The sequence below is a fragment of the Myotis nattereri genome, assembly GCF_964212035.1.
Source record: "Myotis nattereri genome assembly, chromosome: 3".
NCBI lineage: Eukaryota > Metazoa > Chordata > Mammalia > Chiroptera > Vespertilionidae > Myotis > Myotis nattereri.
Window position 1 is genome coordinate 149,843,362 of NC_138077.1, and position 20,822 is coordinate 149,864,183.

The 20,822-nt window shown below is 38.7% G+C and overlaps 1 protein-coding gene across 4 annotated transcripts in view; it reads right to left on the reverse strand.

Moving 5' to 3' along the window:
* Window positions 1–20,822, reverse strand: part of PKN2 (protein kinase N2) — a 148,949-nt gene that overhangs the window by 58,431 nt on the left and 69,696 nt on the right. For 3 of the 4 annotated variants that reach the window (XM_081087818.1, XM_081087819.1, XM_081087817.1), the window contains exons 3-6: window positions 17,167–17,321; window positions 8,226–8,343; window positions 7,757–7,902; window positions 7,452–7,665 (exon numbers count right to left, since the gene is read on the reverse strand). In XM_081087818.1, coding sequence (XP_080943944.1) covers window positions 7,452–7,665; window positions 7,757–7,902; window positions 8,226–8,343; window positions 17,167–17,321 — 633 coding nt within the window. Of the gene's footprint in view, window positions 1–7,451; window positions 7,666–7,756; window positions 7,903–8,225; window positions 8,344–17,151; window positions 17,322–20,822 lie in introns of all 4 variants that reach the window. The other variant, XM_081087816.1, reaches the window with a different exon arrangement.

A 20,822-nucleotide genomic window follows, 5' to 3' on the forward strand; every position in this document is an offset into this window, starting at 1 on the left:
GAGCCACTGGGCCCAATAGGACACTTAGCACAGAAAGCCACTCTATCGACACAGCGAAGCATAAAAAATGCCGAGACAAAAAAACAGGACACAAATGACAGAAAGGGAGGAAAGCAAACTACTGGATATAGAGTTCAAAATCACACTTTTAAGGTTTTTCAAGAATTTTCTGGAAACCGTCGATAAACTTAATGAGACCCTCAAGAAATCTAGTGAGACCCTCGATGTTGTGATAAAGGACCAACTAGAAATTAAGCATACAGTAAAATAAAGAATATTATACAGGCTCCCAAAAGCAGACCAGAGGATTGCAAGAATCAAGTCAAAGATTTGAAATACGAAGAAGCAAAAAACACCCACCCGGAAAAGCAAAATGAAAAAAGAATCCAAAAATACAAAGATAGTGTAAGGAGCCTCTGGGACAGCTTCAAGCGTACCAACATCCGAATTATAGGAGAGCCAGAAGAAGAGAGAGAGCAAGATATTGAAAACCTATCTGAAGAAATAATGACAGAAAACTTCCCCTACCTGGTGAAAGAAATAGACTTACAAGTCCAGGAAGCGCAGAGAACCCCAAACAAAAGGAATCCAAAGAGGACCACACCACGACACATCATAATTAAAATACCAAGAGCAAAAGACAAAGAGAGAATCCTAAAAGCATCAAGAAAAAGAAAGTCAGTTACCTACAAGGGATTACCCTTATGTCTATCAGCTGATTTCTCAACAGAAACTTTGCAGGCCAGAAGGGAGTGGCAAGAAATACTCAAAGTAATGAATGCCAAGAACCTACAACCAAGATTACTTTATCCAGCAAAGCTATCATTCAGAATTGAAGGTCAGATAAAGAGCTTCACAGATAAGGAAAAACTAAAGGAGTTCATCACCACCAAACCAGGATTATATGAAATGCTGAAAGGTATTCTTTAAGAAGAGGAAGAAGAAAAAGGTAAAGATACAAATTATGAAGAACAAATACACATCTATCAACAAGTGAATCTAAGAATCAAGTGAATAAATAATCTGATGAACAGTATGAACTGGTGATTGTAATTGAATCAGGGACATAGAAAGGAAATGGACTGACTATTCTTGGGGGTAAAGGGAGGTGGGGGGTGCGGGAAGAGATTGTACAAAAATCCTGCACCTATGGATGAGGACAGTGGGTGGGGAGTGAGGGTGGAGAGTGGGGTGGGAACTGGGTGGAGGGGAGTTATGGGGGGAAAAAAGAGGAACCAATGTAATAATCTGAACAATAAAGATTTAATTTTTTAAAAAAAGAAAGAAAAGAGAGGCTAGGAGCTTCAGTCGCCAGCCAGCCTGAAAACAGCCCTCAGCCCCTCACCCAGACTGGCCAGGCACCCGAGTGGGGACCCCCACCCTAAAGGGGGTGTGGCCTGCCTGAAAACAGCCATCAGCCCCTCACTCAGGCTGGCCAGGCACCCCAGTGGGGACCCCCACCCTGCAGGGGGTGTGACCAGCTGCTAACAGCTATCAGCCCCTCATTCAGGCTGGCCAGGCACCCAAGCGGGACCACCACCCTGATCCGGGACACCCTTCAGGGCAAACCAGCCGGCCCTACCCGTGCACCAGGCCTCTATCCTACATAGTAAAAGGGTAATATGCAAACTGACCCTAACAGCAGAAAGACTGGGAATGACTGGTCACTATGACACACACTGACCACTAGGTGACAGGCACTCAATGCAGGAGCTCTCCCCTGATGGTCAGTGCGCTCACACAGGGGGAGCTCTGGTCAGCCACAAGCCAGGCTGATGGCTTGCCAGTACAGCGGTGGTGGTGGGAACCTCTCCCGCCTCCTCAGTAGCACTAAGGATGTCTGACTGCAGCTAGGCCTGCTCCCCGCTGGCAAGTGGACATTCCCCGAGTGCTCCCGGGCTGCCAGAGGGATGTCTGACTGCCAGCTTAGGCCCAGTCCCCCCCGGGGAGCAGGCCTAAGCCAGCAGGTGGTCATCCCCTGAGAGGTCCCAGACTGCGAGAGGGCACAGGCCGGGCTGAGGGACTCTCTCGAGTGCACAAATTTTTGTGCATTGGGCCTCTATTTTATTTATTTTTATATAGGTAACTCTTCTTTTTATCTACACTGAAAATCTAATATTATTTCCTGGGAAGGAGCCTCTAAACCAGCGGTTCTCAACCTGTGGGCCGCGACCCCTTTGGGGGACAAATGACCCTTACACAGGGGTTGCCTAAGCCATCGGAAAACACATATATAATTATATACTGTTTTTGTAATTAATCACTATGCTTTAATTATGTTCAATTTGTAACAATGAAAATATATCCTGCATATCAGATATTTACATTATGATTCATAACAGTAGCAAATTACAGTTATGAAGTAGCAACGAAAATAATAATTTTATGGTTGGGGTCACCACAACATGAGGAACTGTATTAAAGGGTCGCGGCATTAGTAAAGTTGAGAACCACTGCTCTAAACCCTTGTAATTTCCCTGGTGATAGCAGTGCATTTGTTATTCATGATGAGCCCCCAGGCTACATGTAAGTTTATGCTAACAAAGTGACCAGGCAGTTTTAGGGTGGGGGGCTGGCTACACTGGAAAGACCAGGGGTGGGCAAACTTTTTGACTCAAGGGCCACAATGGGTTCTTAAACTGGACCGGAGGGCTGGAACAAAAGCATGGCTGGAGTGTTTGTGTGAACTAATATAAATTCAAAGTAAACATCATTACATAAAAGGGTACAGTCTTGTTTTTTTCGTTTTATTCATTTCAAACGGGCTGGATCCGGCCCATGGGCCGTAGTTTGCCCCCGGCTGGGAAAGACCAACCATATAATTAGAGGGATGGTGCTTTGAGGCACATATCCACCTGACCTCCTGACCTTTAGAGAGGGATGAGGGCCTGAAGACTGATTTCAAACAAGCAGCCAATGATTCAGTTACTCCTACATAATGAAGCCACAATAAAAACTCGGATACTCACAGCTAAAGTGAAATTTCTGTTTGTTTATTTTTTTAAAATATATTTTTATTGATTTCAGAGAGGAAGGAAGAGGAGGAGAGAAAAATCAATGATAAGAATCATTGATCGGTTGCCTTCTGCACACCCCCACTGGACATAGAGCCCACAACCTGGACATGTGCCTTTGACTGGAATTGAACTTGAGACCCTTCAGCCTGCAGGCCAACTCTCTAATACAAACCAGCCAGGGCTGAAATTTCTGGTTTTTTACAAAAAAGGATGTACAGAGAGAGGGCTGCATGCTGAGAACAAGAAAGCTTCGAATTGGGGCCCTCACAGACCGCTCTCTACGTATCATTTTTCTTTTTTATTGTACTTTATAAGAAAACTGAAATTGTAAAGATAAAGCTTTCCCAAGTTCTGTGAATTGTTCTACAAAATTACTGAGCCTGAGGTGATAGTGGGAACCCTAGAATTTATAGCCAGTTGGTCAGAAGTGAAGGTGGTTGAGGAAACTCCAAGCTTGCAAATTGTCTCTTAAATGAGTGTAGTCTTGTGGGGGACTGTGCCATTAACTTTGGAAATCTGACCTGTGTCGTTAGCATCAGAATAGTACATTAGCAATTAGGTAATTACCTCAAATATACTGTTTTAAACTATTCAAGTTAAAGGCAAAGACTGGCAGAATGGATAAAAAGAAACATGATGCAATTATATGCTGTCTAAAAGAGACTCATTTTAGATCCAAAGACTCAAACAGATTGAATGTGAAAGGGTTAAAAAAAAATTCAATGTAAACAGTAACCTAAAGAGAGCTGGGGTAGCTTATACTAATATCAGGCAAAACAGACTTTAAATCCAAAGTTACTACAGTATACAAAGAAGAAATGTGATTTTGATAAAAGAGTAAAATAAATCCATTGACATAAAAATTATAAACATATGCACACTTAACAACAGAGCCTGAAAATATATGAAGCAAAGCTTTACACAACTGAAAGGAAACCTCACTACCCATTTGAAAGAATAAACGTACTAGAATGGCAATAAAAAAAAAAATGTTGGTGAGGATGTAAAGAAATCGAAACCTTCATATATTGCTACTGAAAATGTAAAATGATGCAGTCACTGTGGAAAACAGTATGACAGTTCCTCAACATGACAAAGATAAAATTACCACATGACCTAGTATTCCTAGGAATACATCCAAAGTAAATAAAAACAAGTGTTCAAACAAAAACCTGTACACAAATGTTCATAGCAACATTATTCACAACTAGAGGCCCGGTGCACAAAAATTTTTGCGGGGGGGAGGGGGGGGCTGTCCCTCAGCCCGGCCTGTGCCGTCTCGCAGTCTGGGACCCCTTGGGGGATGACCACCTGCTGGTTTAGGCCCGTTCCCCGGGGGATTGGGCCTAAGCTGGCAATCAGTCATCCCTCTGGCAGCCCGGGAACCCTCGGGGGATGTCCATTTGCCAGTGGAGAGCAGGCCTAAGCTGCAGTCTGACATCCTTAGCGCTGCTGAGGAGGTGGGAGAGGCTCCCACCACCACCGCTGTACTGGCAAGCCATCAGCCTGGCTTGTGACTGAGCAGAGGTCCCCCTGTGTGAGCGCACTGACCACCAGGGGGCAGCTCCTGCATTGAGCGTCTGTCCCCTGGTGGTCAGTGTGTGTCATAGTGACCAGTCATTCCCAGTCTTTCTGCTGTTAGGGTCAGTTTGCATATTACTCTTTTATTATATAGGATAGAGGCCTGGTGCATGGATGGGAGCCAGCTGGTTTGCCCTTCAGGGTGGGGGTCCCCACTGGGGTGCCACTGGGGTGCCTGGCCAGCCTGGGTGAGCGGCTGATGGCTGTTTTCAGGCTGGGCACACCACCTTTAGGGTGGGGGGTCCCCACTCGGGTGTCTGGCCAGTCTGGGTGAAGGGTTGAGGGCCGTTTTCAGGCTGGCCAATCCTCCCCAGCAACGGAAGCTCCCAGCCTCTCCTTTTTTTCTTTTTAGTTTTTATTCTGGGATTTATTTACCTTCTATAATTGAAACTTTGTAGCCTGGAGTGGATCTCAGAGCCGGCCAGGTCTTGGCTTCCTCCATCGCCAGGGGCAAGCCAAGGCTCCAGCTCAGAGGCCACGACCAGCTGAAAGCAGGTATCTGGGGTTTATTTAGCTTCTATAATTGAAATTTTGTTGCTTTGAGTGTAGCTTAGAGCCGGCCGCGGCAGGCGGGGAACCTTGGCTTCCTCCATCACTGGAGCAAGCAAGCCTCCTGCTCATTCCAGCTCGGTGGCTTCAGGCCGCCATCTTTGTTGGCAGTTAATTTGTATATCTTGCTGATTAGCCAATGGGAAGCATAGCGAAGGTACGGTCAATTACCATGTTTGTCTATTATTAGTTAAGATAGTCAAAAGGTGGAAACAACCTAAACATTCATCAGTTGATGAATAAGTAAACAAAATCTCGTATATATATCCATACAACGGAATGTTATCTATACTAATAAAAGCCTAGGTGGCCCTCGCGTCCTCACAAGATGGCCGCCCCCATGTCGTCATAAGATAGCTGCCACAAGATGGCTGCCCCCATGTTGTCATAAGATGGCCGGCAGGGGAGGGCAGTTGTGGGCGAAGAGGATAGCAGGAGAGGGCAGTTGGGGGTAGCCAGGCCTGCAGGGGAGGGCAGTTAGGGGCAACCAAGCCTGCAGGGGAGGGCAGTTCCAGCAGGGGAGGGCAGTTAGGGATGAAGAGGCCAGCAGGGCAGGGCAGTTGGGGGAAACCAGGCCTGCAGGGGAGGGCAGTTAGGGGCAACCAGGCCAGTAGGGGAAGGCAGTTGTGCGCCATTGAGTCGGCAGGGGAGTGGTTAGGCATCAATCAGGCCAACAGGGAGCAGTTTGGGGGTGATCAGGATGGCAGGCAGAAGCAGTTTGGAGCAATCAGGCAGGCAGGCAGGCAGCCGAGTGGTTAGGAGCCAGCAGTCCCAGATTGCGAGAGGGATGTCCCAGATTGGAGAGGGTGCAGGCTGGGCTGAGGGAGACACCACCACCCCCCCCTCCCCCAGTGCACAAATTTCATGCACTGGGCCTCTAGTCCTATATAATAAAACCCAATACGCAAATTGACTGATGGAATGACTGGCTGCTATGACACGTACTGACCACGAGGGGACAGACGCTCCTGTTTTGAGTGCCCCCCAAGAGGGAGGTGACCGGTGATGGCTATTGGGGGGGCGGGGCCAGCCAGCAGGCGGTGCCAGGCTGCCAGCCAAGGCGGTTACCAGTGGGGGCCCCCCGATCACCCCACCTGCCTGTCGCCCCACAGATGGCCCTGATCACCAGCCAGGCCTAGGGACCCTACCCTATATATTGGGTACAGTCTCTTAGATTTAAAAATTATAACCTGGCAAGTCTATGCTAACACTGAACAAAACAGGATGATGCAGCGATGACATGCATGGACTCTGGCTTGCACATTTTGTGGTCAGCCCTGATTCTGACACTTATAACGGTGTGACAAAGCCAATTACTTAACTTCTCTCTGCTTCAGTTTTTCTACCCATAAGATGGGGAAAATGGTACTACTGCCTCAGAAGGATCATGTTATGTACTACTTTTTATAATCAGGGCAAAAAATGTTGCTTTCCATACAACAGCAAGATGCCTTTCACCTGTATGAAAAATATGGTCACTGGTGCAAGCAGTGTCCTGGATTGCGAGAGGGATGTCTGACTACCAGTTTAGGCCCGATATCCCCTGAGGGGTCCCAGAGTGCAAGAAGAAACAGGTCGGGCTGAGGGGACCCCCTTCCGTGGACAAATTTCATGCACCGGGCCTCTAGTTTAGCCATAAAAGAAATGAAGCATTGCCCTAACCAGTTTGGTTCAGTGGATAGAGCATCAGCCTGCGGACTGAAAGGTCCCAGGTTCGAATCCGGTCAAGGGCATGTACCTTGGTTGTGGGCACATCCCCAGTAAGAGGTGTGCAGGAGGCAGCTTATTGATGTTTCTCTCTCATCGATGTTTCTAACTCTCTATCTCTCTCCCTTCCTCTCTGTAAAAAAATCAATAAAATAAAAAAAGAAATGAAGCATCGATACATGCTACAAACACAAACCTTGAAAATAGTACACTAAATCAAAGAAGCTAGAAACAGAAGGCCACAAAATGATACAATTTTGCTTAAAGGACATATCTAGAACAGACAAATCTATTGAGACAAAAGCCAATAGTGGATGCCAGGACCTGGAGGGAAAAGGGGAGTGGGTATGGGGTTTCCTTCTGGGGTAACGAAAATGCTCTGTAACTAGATAATGGTGATAGTTACACAACATTAAAAATATACTAAACACTTCTGAATTGTATATTTTTAAATGGCTAAAGTAATTCATTTATGTTATGTGTATCTCACCACAATATTTTTAAAAATCTGTGCACAAGTTTTTATTCATTTATTAAACTAGGACCAGATGTAGCCAAAAAAGCACCAAAAATAATCAGAAGATATAGACTACATACCTGTTAGTGCTGCTGGTTTGGATAGTGTACTATATTGATTTTGTGTAGATATCATACTTTGACGTGGACTTAGTGTTGGTGATGCTACAAGTGAAAGCTCCTCAATAATGATACTGCTTTTGGGATGATTCTTGGGAAGTTCATTTAATCTTTGCTCTAATGAATACTTTAAAAGGTCCAACTTCTGACTTGATTCATTAAATCTTGCTTGAGCCTTGGACAGGGAAAAGACAATTGTTATTACTTAAATAACTACATTCTTTAAGTAATATATTTATTAAGTTAAAATTTTTATTTAAAATTACTTCTGAAAGTGCTTTTCTGTCTGTTACTTTTCCTGAGCCAAGTAATTTCATTACATTCTTTGCACCTTCTGCGACTGCAAACTCTATCCTAAAATGATGCCTTAATTCTTCCATCCGAAGTTCAAGAGGACTTATGACAGGTTTTGCTAGAGGAGAAAACAAAAACAAAGTTAATTGAACCCACATCAAAGTTTACTTCACTTTCTAATATGTAGTGATTAAAACTCATCAATTTTAAAAAAATGAATTCTTATATTAAAAGAACAGCGCTTAATACACTGAATATAACAGATACAATTTTGATATAGAGCCTTTAGATCAAAACTCAAAGATTAAACACATAAGATAAAACATAATGCCGCCTCCCCCTCAATTTTAAACGCTGTGTCTTTTTTTTTTTACATAAAATTATTTAGCATATCATATTGCCCATAATCATCAGAATGAAAATTTATCTCTATTCCATCACCATTGTCAAAAGCCAATTCATTGGTCTGGACTGCCTGTAGAATCTGCATTCGTATCACTTCTATTTTTGTCTTGCTGTCCTGGAGCAGTTGCTGAGCTGTGCCATGGAGTTTCCGATCCTTTTAAAAATAAGTTTGATAAGGTAAGCAGATAAAGAGACAAAACATTTTCACAGATTCTAAATAAGATCAAATGATATCAGCAAATGAAAAACAAGAGTTCAAAGAACACTGTGAACACTATAATATATGTACTTGTCGATATATTTATTTTAAAAAGTCATCAAGCAGAAAAGGTGATAAAGAGAAAAACAACTTCATTAGTTAAGACAATTTGAGAGAAAGAAGTCTACTACTGGTTTTTAAAAAATCCAAATTCACATTTGTAATTTTCTTTCATTGCTTAACACAAAATACAGAGAATTTTCATATACCAGGGCCAGTAACTCTCATATTCAAAAGCACTGTATGTGAGCTGTCTCAGCAACTAAGCCTGAAATTTTTAGAAAATCTCTTCCTTTCCCATTACATTAAGTTTCATGGAGCTTCACACATTTTAAAAATAGCTAACTGTTGCCGAAACCGGTTTGGCTCAGTGGATAGAGCGTCGGCCTGCGGACTGAAAGGTCCCGGGTTCGATTCCGGTCAAGGGCATGTACCTGGGTTGCGGGCATATCCCCAGTGGGAGATGTGCAGGAGGCAGCTGATCGATGTTTCTCTCTCATCGATGTTTCTAACTCTCTATCTCTCTCCCTTCCTCTCTGTAAAAAATCAATAAAATATATTTTAAAAAAAAAATAGCTAACTGTAGACAGTATTTGTGTTCCTTTAAATTATGACTAAGGAATAGGAAATAGCATTTGTCAACATTGGTTATGATGAGAAAGGTCCCTAGAAACTCTTGAATGTTAAAATTGAGTAAAGTTAGGGTGGAAATTATAGTGAATATTGTCATCTCTTAAGACTTTAAGAAAGGTCCTGAATTAAGTGAAATGGCATTATTGTGCTGTACACCTCAGTTTAGTTATAGTAACACTGAATATTACTGACAGAAGTGTGGTAGGCAAAATAATAACCCACCCATAGAATTCCATATCCTGCAAACTTATGAGCAGATAAAGCAGATATTTTTTAAATTTGGAAATCAACCTATATTGTGAACATGTTACCTTACATGGCAAAAGGGGAATTAAGATAGTAGATAGAATTAGATGTTAGTCACCCAATCTTAAAATCTAAAGATTATCATGGATTATCCAGGTGGGCCCAATGTAATAACAAGGATTCTTAAAGGTGGAAGAGGAAGGCAGATGAGGAGGTAGATGAGAAGAACTGAACCTGCTATTGTTGGCTTCAAAGCTAGAGGAAGAGGGCCATGAGCCAAGGAATGTGGGCAGACTATAGAAGTTGGAAAGAACAAGAAAGTGAATTATCCCCTATCCTCCAGAAGAAATCACAACTCTGTCAATACCTTGATTTTAGCTCAGTGAGATCCATTTTAAAATTCTCAATTTCAAAGTTGTAACATAATAAATTTGTGTTGTTTTAAGCCATTAAATTTGTAGTAATTTGTTACAGCAGCCAGAAAATACAGGAAATTTTCTTCAGAAGTTTCATATAAAACAAGTGATGCTATCTCCTATTTAGACAGTTACATTAGTTCTCAAAATCTAGTAGGCTTCAATCCACAAAAAAAGGAAATGGTAAAAAAAACTGAGCATAGTTAGGAAGCACTTATTTTACAAGAAAGGCCAATTTTCCAGCATCTCTACTTTTATCACTACTAATACAACTAGCATTAATTTAGAAATAAAATAGCATATAATCAACCTATATTGTCCAGGAGACTCAAGACTGGAAGCTAAGAGGCAAGCACCAGTTATAGCATCATTTCAATACATCAAACACACACACAGTATACTAGTACTATAAAGGGTAGGATGAGAGAGATATATGGTGGGAGAGATACTATTGCTATTATATACAAAAAAAAAAAGAAAAGAAAATAACCTAAAGTATATTATATTAAACACCAAACTAGGTTGATACACAGTGGAGGAAAAACAATTAGCAAATTCATAAATTTTGCTTCCATTCTTTCCTGCGCCTAAGGTTAGTCATTTAAGAAAAAAAAAACTTCTAGTCAGATTTTGTTTATTAAATAAATTTAGATTTCACACCAAGGAAATAAACTAAAATAGTTTATTAAGTGCCTTACCTATTAATTTATACCATGAAGAAGTGTACAGAAACACACACACACACACACACACACACACACACAATATTTGTTAATTATGCTTTACCAATAACGATACTATCTTGAATTTGGTGTTTGTCTATGATTTAAATATGCTTTTATGAATACACCTATTCACCTTCCAAATTTAAAATGAAAAGATCTTTCTCTTTAATTCCACCTCCTATCCAGGATTAGGAACATCAGACAAACTAAAGATTTGAAATAACTTTTCTTTGAGACCAGATCAGAGCAAGAGAAAAAACTCAGTATTCCGAAGCTCCAAATTTATTAGGGCTAATATGTTTTGCAATCAGATAGACTTATACCCAAATCTTATTATATTTATAAATTTTGGGTTAGTTACCTATCTTCTACAAGCTTTAGGTTTCTTGAAGAAATTATGTAAATGGAAATACCACTCTAAACTATACAGCTTTTGTATGTATTAGATAAACTAACATTATATTACCTAGCACATAAATGGCATTAAAATGTTCTTTTAGAGCAATAAAAATCATGATTACCTTATTTTAATAAAGTTCTAATGTAAAAGTATAAATACTACATAAACTATATAATACTATACTTTTAAACTAATCTACTTTTATTTTATCAGTATGTGAAAAGAGAGTAGTAGCCTTATCACTTACTTTTTTGAAAACACTCTTAACTATTTCAATTCAACATGCAAGAAGATCGTTTGTATTTCATTTTTAAAATAAGTGAATTTTCCCACATATTACTGAAGATCTGCACAGATGTCAAAGTATGATGAAGGCATTTAAAACTGACATTGGCCCTAAGCAGTTTGGCTCAGTGGATAGAGCGTCGGCCTACGGACTGAAGGGTCCCAGGTTCGATTCTGGTCAAGGGCATATACCTTGGTTGCCGGCACATCCCCAGTAGGGGGTGTGCAGGAGGCAGCTGCTCAATGTTGCTCTCTCATCGATGTTTCTAGCTCTCTATCCCTCTCCCTTCCTCTCTGTGGAAAGTCAATAAAATATATATTTTTTAAAAATCAATAAAATATATTTAAAAAAAAACAAAAAACAAAACAAACAAACAAAAAACCCTGACATTGGATATTACCTGTCACAAGCAATTTACAGTAACTACATGTCAGTTTTCTGCTTTCAGGCATTCCTGTATTTTTTATTGAGCATCTAATATGTTTGAGGTAAGAGATAATGTAGTTCCAAAGTACATCAATTGGTTTATATATCAGAGGAATACTTGCTTTTATGCTAAAACTTTGGGAAGATTTTTACATACATTAGTTTGAACCATATGAAAATGCTGTTATCTAACTGATTTTGAACAGCAATCTCATGTAGTTCAACCTAATAAAGTAATTACCTAATGTTAATACTCTACAATGCCTGATAGTTTTATTTCCAATGTACAATATTTTTTCAATTTATAAAAAACTATTTTTGTTTTGCAAGTCATAAACTACATCACACACAGAGCTTTCAGAAATAAATAAATAAACCAAAACTATCTTTATTTTGCCATCACATATTTATGGCTTACTTTGTAAGTGTTAAATGTGGTCACATCCAGTGAAAATAATTAATCAGCTTAACAATTAATTAAATAATTAATCAATTATGATATACCCTATAAAACTTAGTTTGACTGAATAGATATAATTATTATATGTATCAGAATGTTAAAAGTAGCCAAAGAAAAATTCGTAGAATCATTTTTTTTCCTTTTGAATCCTCGCCAGAGGATATGCTTACTGATTTGAGAGAGAGAGAAAAAGAGAGAGAGAGAGAGGGGGGGGGGGGAAGTGGGGTGGGGGAAGGGGAGAGGGAGACAGAAGGAAAGAGAAACAGAGAAAGAGAAACATCGATGAGAGAGAAACATCAATCAACCAGTTGCCTCCCACACATGCCCCAGATGGGACAGAATCTGTAACCTAGGTTTGTGCCCTGATCGAGAAGTGAACCTGCAATTTTTTTTGGTGTATCAGACAATGGCTCCAACCAACTGAGCCAGCCAGGGCAGATAGGTTCAATTTTAGCTAAAGGAATCCAGAAAGGTTTTGTGGGCTATTCATATAGATAAGATTGGAATATGTGAAGATTGGAAGATTGGGGAGAGGGAGGCCTGGGTGGATGGCCAGGTATTTTCAAATGAGAAATAAGTATAAAAGACTTGGTAGCATTTTTTAAAAATGTGATAGAGGCTAGAAAGAATCCCAAATTTTAATAAATAGCTTGGTTTGTCATCTGCCTATATGAAAGAGAAAACATCTCTTCAACATGCCTATTAAGCCCTCAGAGATATTCTGAAAACCAATGTTGCTACTTAGAGAATCATGAAATCTATATTCTGTTGTTAACATGAAAAAGAAAATGATCGTGTAAATTATAACCTTAACTAGTGGTAATGCAATGGCAGGGATAAGGAGAGAAACGTTGCTGTTTTGCATAGGACAGTTGTATAGAGCTTGCTAAAGAGATAGCATCTCATCAGAGATTGTAATGAAGCGAGAGAGAAAAAGCCATGAAAGTTCTTGGGAAAAGAGATAATGTAGGCAGAAACACAGTAAATACAAAGTTCCTGAGATAAGAGCATGCTTGGTATGTTCAAGGTATTCAAAGAAGCCAATATAGCTAGAGTGTAAGGAGAGAGAGTCAGTGTTTTAAAAGAAAAGATCAGAAGGCAGTGAGGGGTAAATCATGCATGAACTTGCAGAGTCACAGTAAGGAATTTTGTTCTAAGCATGCTAGAAAGTCCTTGGAGGGTTTTGAACAGGAGTATAAAAATATCTGACTTACCTCTCAAAAGAGCAATTCTGGCTATAACATGTATTGGGGTAATAATTTGGTCATACAAAATTTAATAACCAAAATTCTAAAGATGTCTATTTACTGCCAAAGTGAATTAATTATCCATGTCTCTAAATTTTCTCCCAGTCGTGAATTACCATTCACCAGTCAGTCTACATACCAATCTAAGAATCATTATTGACTCTGCCTTCTTCCTCATATTCAGACACCACATATTTTTTCTATCTAAATTGCTTTGACCCTGCCTTCTTTGCTTTTATTGCTGTTACAAGAAGGATGAAGCATGTTTAACCCAGACTACTACAAAAGCCTACTTAAACTTGCTGCCTGTAGACTTGACCATCTCAAATTCATGTCTGAGGAATGCCGGGGTCCAACCCCAGCGGGTCCAGGGGTCCCCAAAGGTGTGGATGGAATCGGCGAAGAAGGAAGGACACGGAGACAGCGTTCAGCTGATCAGCAGCCTAGCCAGGATCTCTAGCCAGGATCTCCAGCCAGGTTCTGTGTCCATGTTCTCTTGCTAGGATCTCCAGGTTCTCCAGCCAGGTTCTGTAGCCATGTTCCCTCGCTAGGTTCTCCAGCCAGGTTCTGTCCAGGTTCTCCAGCCAGGTTCAGTCACCAGGTTCTAGTCAGGTTCTCTTGCCAATTTCTGTAGTCAGGTTCAGTCCAGGATCTTTTGCCATGTTCTCTCACTAGGTTCTGAGGCCAGTTTCTGTCCAGGATCTTTTGCCATGTTCTCTCCAGCGAAGTTCTTCTGTCTCTAGAGAACGTTCTGTGTAGGTTCTGTGCCTAGGTTCTGTCTCTCCTCGTTCTGTCTTCTTACATCTGTATTTATACCAGCTGATTCCAATCCTATCAATCTCTATTTCAAAGGTTAGGGCGTTTCTTATCTCCATTCCAGGGAGTAAAGATTATGTAGCTTAAGCATGATTGTTTGTAGTTAAAGTGATTAATTACCCACCTGGCACTTGGTTAAGAGGTTTTATTCTCTCCCTAACTCCAGGGGAAAATCCCTACCTGGGGAAACAACCTTTCTCAGAGAGGAGACCTTGGTTAAAACACATAGTGCCAAGAAGGTGAGCAAACATATTAAGAACAGTATGCCATATATGCCGGGTCCCTTGAAACAGCAAGGATGGACCGGCTCCCGGCAGAGGAAGATGGATGTAAACTTTCTAAACTTTAAATCTGATTATGTATTGTCTCAGCTAAAAGTCTTTCAGCAGCTTCCCATATCTCATAAGACAGAATTTCAGATGCTTAATTTTGTACCAAGTACTTTATAATCTAGTTTGTCTTTCAATTATGCTACACCTCTCATTATACCTCATTCACTGAAAGCTCTCCCAGTGGAGAACAAAATAAAAAAGTCCCACTGAAATCACCTAGAGGACTTTTCTGAAATAAAATGTGCCTTTATGGAGATTTAGATTTGTTCTCTCATAAAGGCATGGCCTTTCATTGAAAATGGCCATTACAGTTGATGATTGTTACTATTATTAGAAGTACGTTCTACCTACCCTCAGATATGTTGGATAAGAAATAAGTTGAGAGCCTGTTAATAGCCATATGAAATCACTTCCATTTCTTAGAACAAGCGATTGTTTTGCACAGTTCCTTACCCTGTATATACTAGGTTTCCCCAGATCAGTAATTCCTTCTTAAACTCCAAATCATACTTAAAATCTTATACTAACACTTTAATGATTTCTTCTGACAGATAAACAAAGTGACACTTCACCTTCTTATGTAATCTCTTATACTGTAAACCTGCCATTGTCAATCGGTGTGCCACAGAATTTTTAAAAAATGCAATACCTCAGAAATTATAGAAGCTGTTAATATGTTCTGGACCTCCACTTGAGCCAATCTCAAATAAATGAATCTTTAATTAAAAACAAAAGCTATTGGAAAATTATCTATCTGCTTTAGTAGGCTGCTCATAGCCCTGTTCATTCTGGGCCTGTGGTTATCATAAGTTACCTATGTATTTTAATATGTCCATACCCCTGCTCAACTGGGGGTAGGGATGGAGGGAGGGAGGCCCACGGGCCACTCTGAGAATACGGTGAAATCTATGGCTTGCTCATTCATCCGTCTGCCAACATACACACTTACTAGTACTTCTCCTATAACCTCAAAGGGTTCATCAACCTCTCAATCTAATTCATCAACCCTACATGAAAAAAACCTTACTCCAGAGGGTGGTAGCTGAGTTACTTTAAAACACTCCACATAATATGCTGCAATCACAGCTCCAAAAGCACAGTATTTGCCTTAAAAAGTCCAAAATAACACTGATAAAAACGAGAGGTCAATATTAAAAGTAACACAGAAAAACCAACTCTGCGACTCCAGAAATGTTCAAAGTGAGTGAAATAACATGCTGTCAAATATAAACAAATATACTTCTCTAAAAATAATTTAAAAATTCTTTGGAAATACTGCATATAATCTCATTTTCATAACTAAGATTTTAAAATCTTATTTAAAACATATACACATTTCTTTCTTTTCCATCCTCCCAAATTTCATTTGGGTGGGTAAGTAAATGGCTCCAAACAAAGATTTCCCCCATCCCCCAATTTCAAATTCTTCCTAAACTAAAAACAAAACAAAACAAATGCCTAAACTTCCATTATGTAATTACTTAAGAAATATCTATTAACATATATAAGGAACACTGATTTGCAGAGCCAAGAATCTTTGAAGTAAATTAGTTGAGTAAAAAGGTGGATTTTATAATAAACTGACCTTTTTAAGACTTTTTGGAAATTACACAACTATAGAACCTGAGATTGGAAAGAACCTTCATGATAATGTATTACAGTGGTTCCCAACATTTTCTCTTCCACACTATACCTCCGAAAAAGGATACATTTGCAGTAGTGACAATTGTTCCCTACAACACTGTTCTACAATTAGGAATTATATGCCCATAACATATATGCCTTATAAGAACCCACAGGTCTAGTCCAAAAAATCACTCATGCCAGAATGTCCTATCTTTTAATTTGTCCTTTTCTAAAAACCTGTATGTAGTGATGGAAAACTCATTTTAGCTTAAATATCTATAATAATAAAAGCATAATATGCTAATTAGACCAGACAGCCAGATGTCCTTCTGGACAACCTTCCAGACGAAGCCGGGACTGCGAGGGCTGAGCCCCTTGCACAAATTTCGTGCATCCGGCCCCTAGTTTTAAAATAACCTTTTTGTTTTAGAATAATTTTAGAGTTCCAGAAAAGTTGCAAATATGGAGAGTTCCTATGTACCCTTTACTCATATAGCTAAAACTATTTTTTGATTGGTTTAGGTAGAAATAAGTTATTTTTAAAAACATTTGTTTCCAACTTGTTTTACAGTGTACTTGTTTATATCAGCAATTTCCACCCTTTTCATCTCATGGCACACACAAACTAATTACTAAAATTCTGTAGCACACCAAAATATATTTCTTGATGATCTGATAAAAAAAAAAAAAAAAAAAAAAAAAAAGGATACTTCTGATTCAGACACACCAGAGAGATGTTGTTGTGGTGCCTGTTGTCATTTTTTTAATTTGACAATCTAAGGAAAAAGAGGTCAGTGCCTCTGACTAAATAGTCAGGTATTGCATGTTTTAAAAATTCTTGAGGCACACCAGTTGAAAATCTCTGGTTTATAATATAAGAGATTACATGAGACGATGGAGCATTACCTTATTCAACCTTAGCTGTGAACATGTACAACAAATAATTCAAATTTATTGCCCCCGTGTATATGTCCACAAATGACTGTGGAAGTGTCATAGGTACTCGTCAGGTTACAGATAAATTTTATTGGGTAGGTAAATTCACACTTACAGAATCTAGGAATAATGTGAATTGACTGGATACACTTACATTTATTGTACCTACCTTTGAGGATCCATTTGAATACATCTGTATCATGTTCTCTGCACCTTGTTTTACTTTAAGCTCTATATCCAATTGTTTTTTTAAGGCCATCAATCTATTATTGCTAGTAGAACAACGAGGGTCACTACTGGGAGTGTCTGGAGTCCTTGGGCAATCTGTAAATTAAAAAGTACGTTAAAATTACTTACTAGGACTAATTACTGCTTAAAATGGGAAGTTAACATTTTCAAAGAATAAAGAATTATGGGGTTAAAGATGAGTCTGAAGTTACCTAAGTGGAATTTTCTTATGCTTCCAGATAATATAAAAATTCAAACCAAGAAATATTTAAGTAGAGTTGCAGGACCATCTGCAAGGATACTGTAGAAGTGATTTTGTTAAAAGTGAAGTTGAATTAGATTGCTGCACAAAGTTTTTCCAACACTATTATTTTTAAATTAAAACAATTTAACTTGTCTATTCAACAATTAAACTAAATTCTCTACTCATTAGCTAATTAGTTTAAGAATAAAGATTAAAATATACAAATTCCAATGAAGTAATTCTTTGTAAGTAGAATTAAAATACTTCAAATATAATGCTTGCATTAATTAGTAATAACCAAAGCATACACATAAGAATCCTTCACATTTTTTTCTACTATGAGGATGTTCAATAGAATGGAAAATTTTTCAAGGATAATAATTCATTGATATCATATTGGTGGTAGCAGGATATAGGAAGACCAAAAATTCAAGTTCATGGCTTATCATAAAGAATATAGTGGTTCTATTAAGAAAAAACAAAAAACAAAAAAAACATTAAGTAGAACACTAATTATTCTGAGTAATCCATTATTGCTGAAACACTTCTAATAGTTTTACCATGTCACTGAAATTCTTCACATGGAAGTTATTTTATGTTTTATCCCCTCTAGGTCCCTTGTTTATTAAAAAAAAGAGAAGAAGAAAAGGGGAAAAAAAGCTAGAAGACTAAAGACCAGGGTACCAGACCTGGTTTAGTTACAAGTAACTTGGTAATCACTGGAAAACTGCATAATCTTCAAGTTACTTAACCTTTGTTCTTCAGGGTTTCTTTCTCTCCTCTGCAATAAAAGATGATGTGACTTACTGATTTTAATGAACAAATTTCATATTTCATTTTATACTCTTAAAAATTTACTAGTTCAGAAACATTTAAACATAATTTGTTCATTAACTTAAAAAAATACAGGTGCTATGCTAGATATTGGTGTACTGTAATACTATTTCATCATTAATATATTAATTTACAAGTTGTTAAATCCTGATCTAAGTGTGTTATAAACCCATTAATCCTCATAAACAGCCCTAAAAGGAACACTACACCCATATTACAGAAGAGAAAACCAGGGCAAAGAGAGGTTAAAAACCTTCCTCTGGGTTAAACATCTACTAAGTCAATCTTAATAATTGCTGTGCCTCGCTGCTTTTGGTACTTAAAAACCCTGTAAACAATTTTACTAGCCTGTGTATAGGTGCACAAACTTACACATATGACAGTATAATTATACACATACAACAGTATAATTATACTCATACAACTATATGTATATATATGTACTAGTATGCATATTAATACTTAAAATAAGTATTAATTCACATTTTACACATCAGGAAACAGGCAAAGTCAGTTATTAGCTGAAATTAATCAAGAAAGGTTTCTATTGTAACTGAATTTACCAAATTACAAATGAGTCACTTCAAAAGTTGATTTTCTACACGAAAAATTATTATAGAAAACTGATATATAAGGTAGGTAAGATATTAGAAAAGCTCACAAAGGAACTATGTAGCATATTGCTATGGACAGAATTTTTGTGTTCCCCCAAAAGTTACACGCTGGAGCTGTAATGTGATGGCATTTGGAGGTGAGTCTTTTGGGAATTAGGTAATTGAGGGTGGTCTCTCTCTGTCATGTCAGGATACAGTGAGAAGACTCTATGTACTAACCAGGAGGACCTTCACCAGAACTCTGATCTTGCTAGCATCTTGATCTGGATGTTGCCAGCCACCAGAACTTTGAGAAACAAATTTATGTTTTTTTAACCCACCCACTCTGTGGTATTTTGTTAAAGCAGCCTGAACTAGACATACATATACTGTATACATACATTGCTATAGTTGTTAAGAATGCTTAGGTTTAAATCTCAATTGATGCTGAGATTCAGTATAAACCATGTAATATGGGGTAAGTTACTTAACAACACTGTGCCTCATTTTCTTCATCTGTTAAATAGTGAAAAAGCATCAATCTCACAGGATTACTGTGATTAATTAAGTTATATGTAAAGAGCTTGCATAGTAAATATTCAATAAACATTAATTAGTAGTCACTGTAGGAAGTGTAAGCATATCTCTGTTGAGTCCACAAATTGCACATCATAACAATGACTGAACAGTTAAGTGTATACAGATCTGTGAACAGGTTTTCTTTCCTTTTTTTTTTTTTTTACATAAATGTTACACGAAATCAAAACCACACAAAATTTGGTATATAATTTATAATAAGCACATTTTTTTCTAAATATATTTTTATTGATTTCGGGCGGGGGGGAGGGGGGAGGACCATTAATGATGAGAATCACTGATCCGAACCCTTCTGCACTCCCCCTACTGGGAATCCAGCCTGCAACTCGGACATGTGGCCCGACCGGGAATTGAATCGTGACCTCCTGGTTTATACTAGTAGACCGATTCTCAACAACTGAGCCACGCTGACCAAGCAATAAGCACATTTTTAAAATACATATATTTTTATTTATTTCAGAGAGGAAGAGAGAGGGAGAGAAAGATATAAGCATCAATGATAAGAGAGAATCATTGATCAGCTGCCTCCTGCACACCCCACACTGGGGATCGAGCCCGTACCCGGGCCTGTGCCCTTGAACAGAATCGAATCCTGTACCCTTCAGTCTACAGGCCAACACTCCATCCACTGAGCCAAACCAGCTAGGGCAATAAGCACATTTTTAAGAAGAACAGGAATGCATTCAGAGTAGAAGGCCCTCAGTCGAAAGGAGTTGAATAGATACTAGTATTTAGCATAGTATGAGAAAGAGAAACTGTTGCCTAATCATTTAAACATTTGTCTATAAAAGCAGCTGTCCATTTACTATTTCTCCATAGGGCAGAGAGTTAGACCCAATGGGTAAAACCAGCGAGAACAAAAATTTTATCAGAGGATAAAGAGAAATTCCTTAAATTTTGAGTTATCTAACAATGAGACGGTTTGCTTTACTATTAATAAGATTCCTTGACTCTGGAATCATTTACATTGAAGCTAGATTGCAATCTATTAAAGATGCTAAATAAGAAATTCTTGCACATTAAAGCAGGTTGTACTAAGACATTAAATACCTACTGATTCTAATATTCTGGGAATTTGTAATGGTATTACAATATCTATCACTTTTTATGAAAATTATGTCCTAAAAATTACAAAAACACAAGAAATACAATTAATGGTAATGGTTCTTAAGGTCAAAATGTCTTGGTTGCCATATCCTCTGGCTGCTACTTATTGGTATGGTCTTGATCATACACTTAACATTTCTGTGTTGTAGTTTTTTCAGCCACAAATTGGGGTTATTGTGAAGATAAAGTCGGTACACTCTTAGACCAATGTTTAGGGCTAAA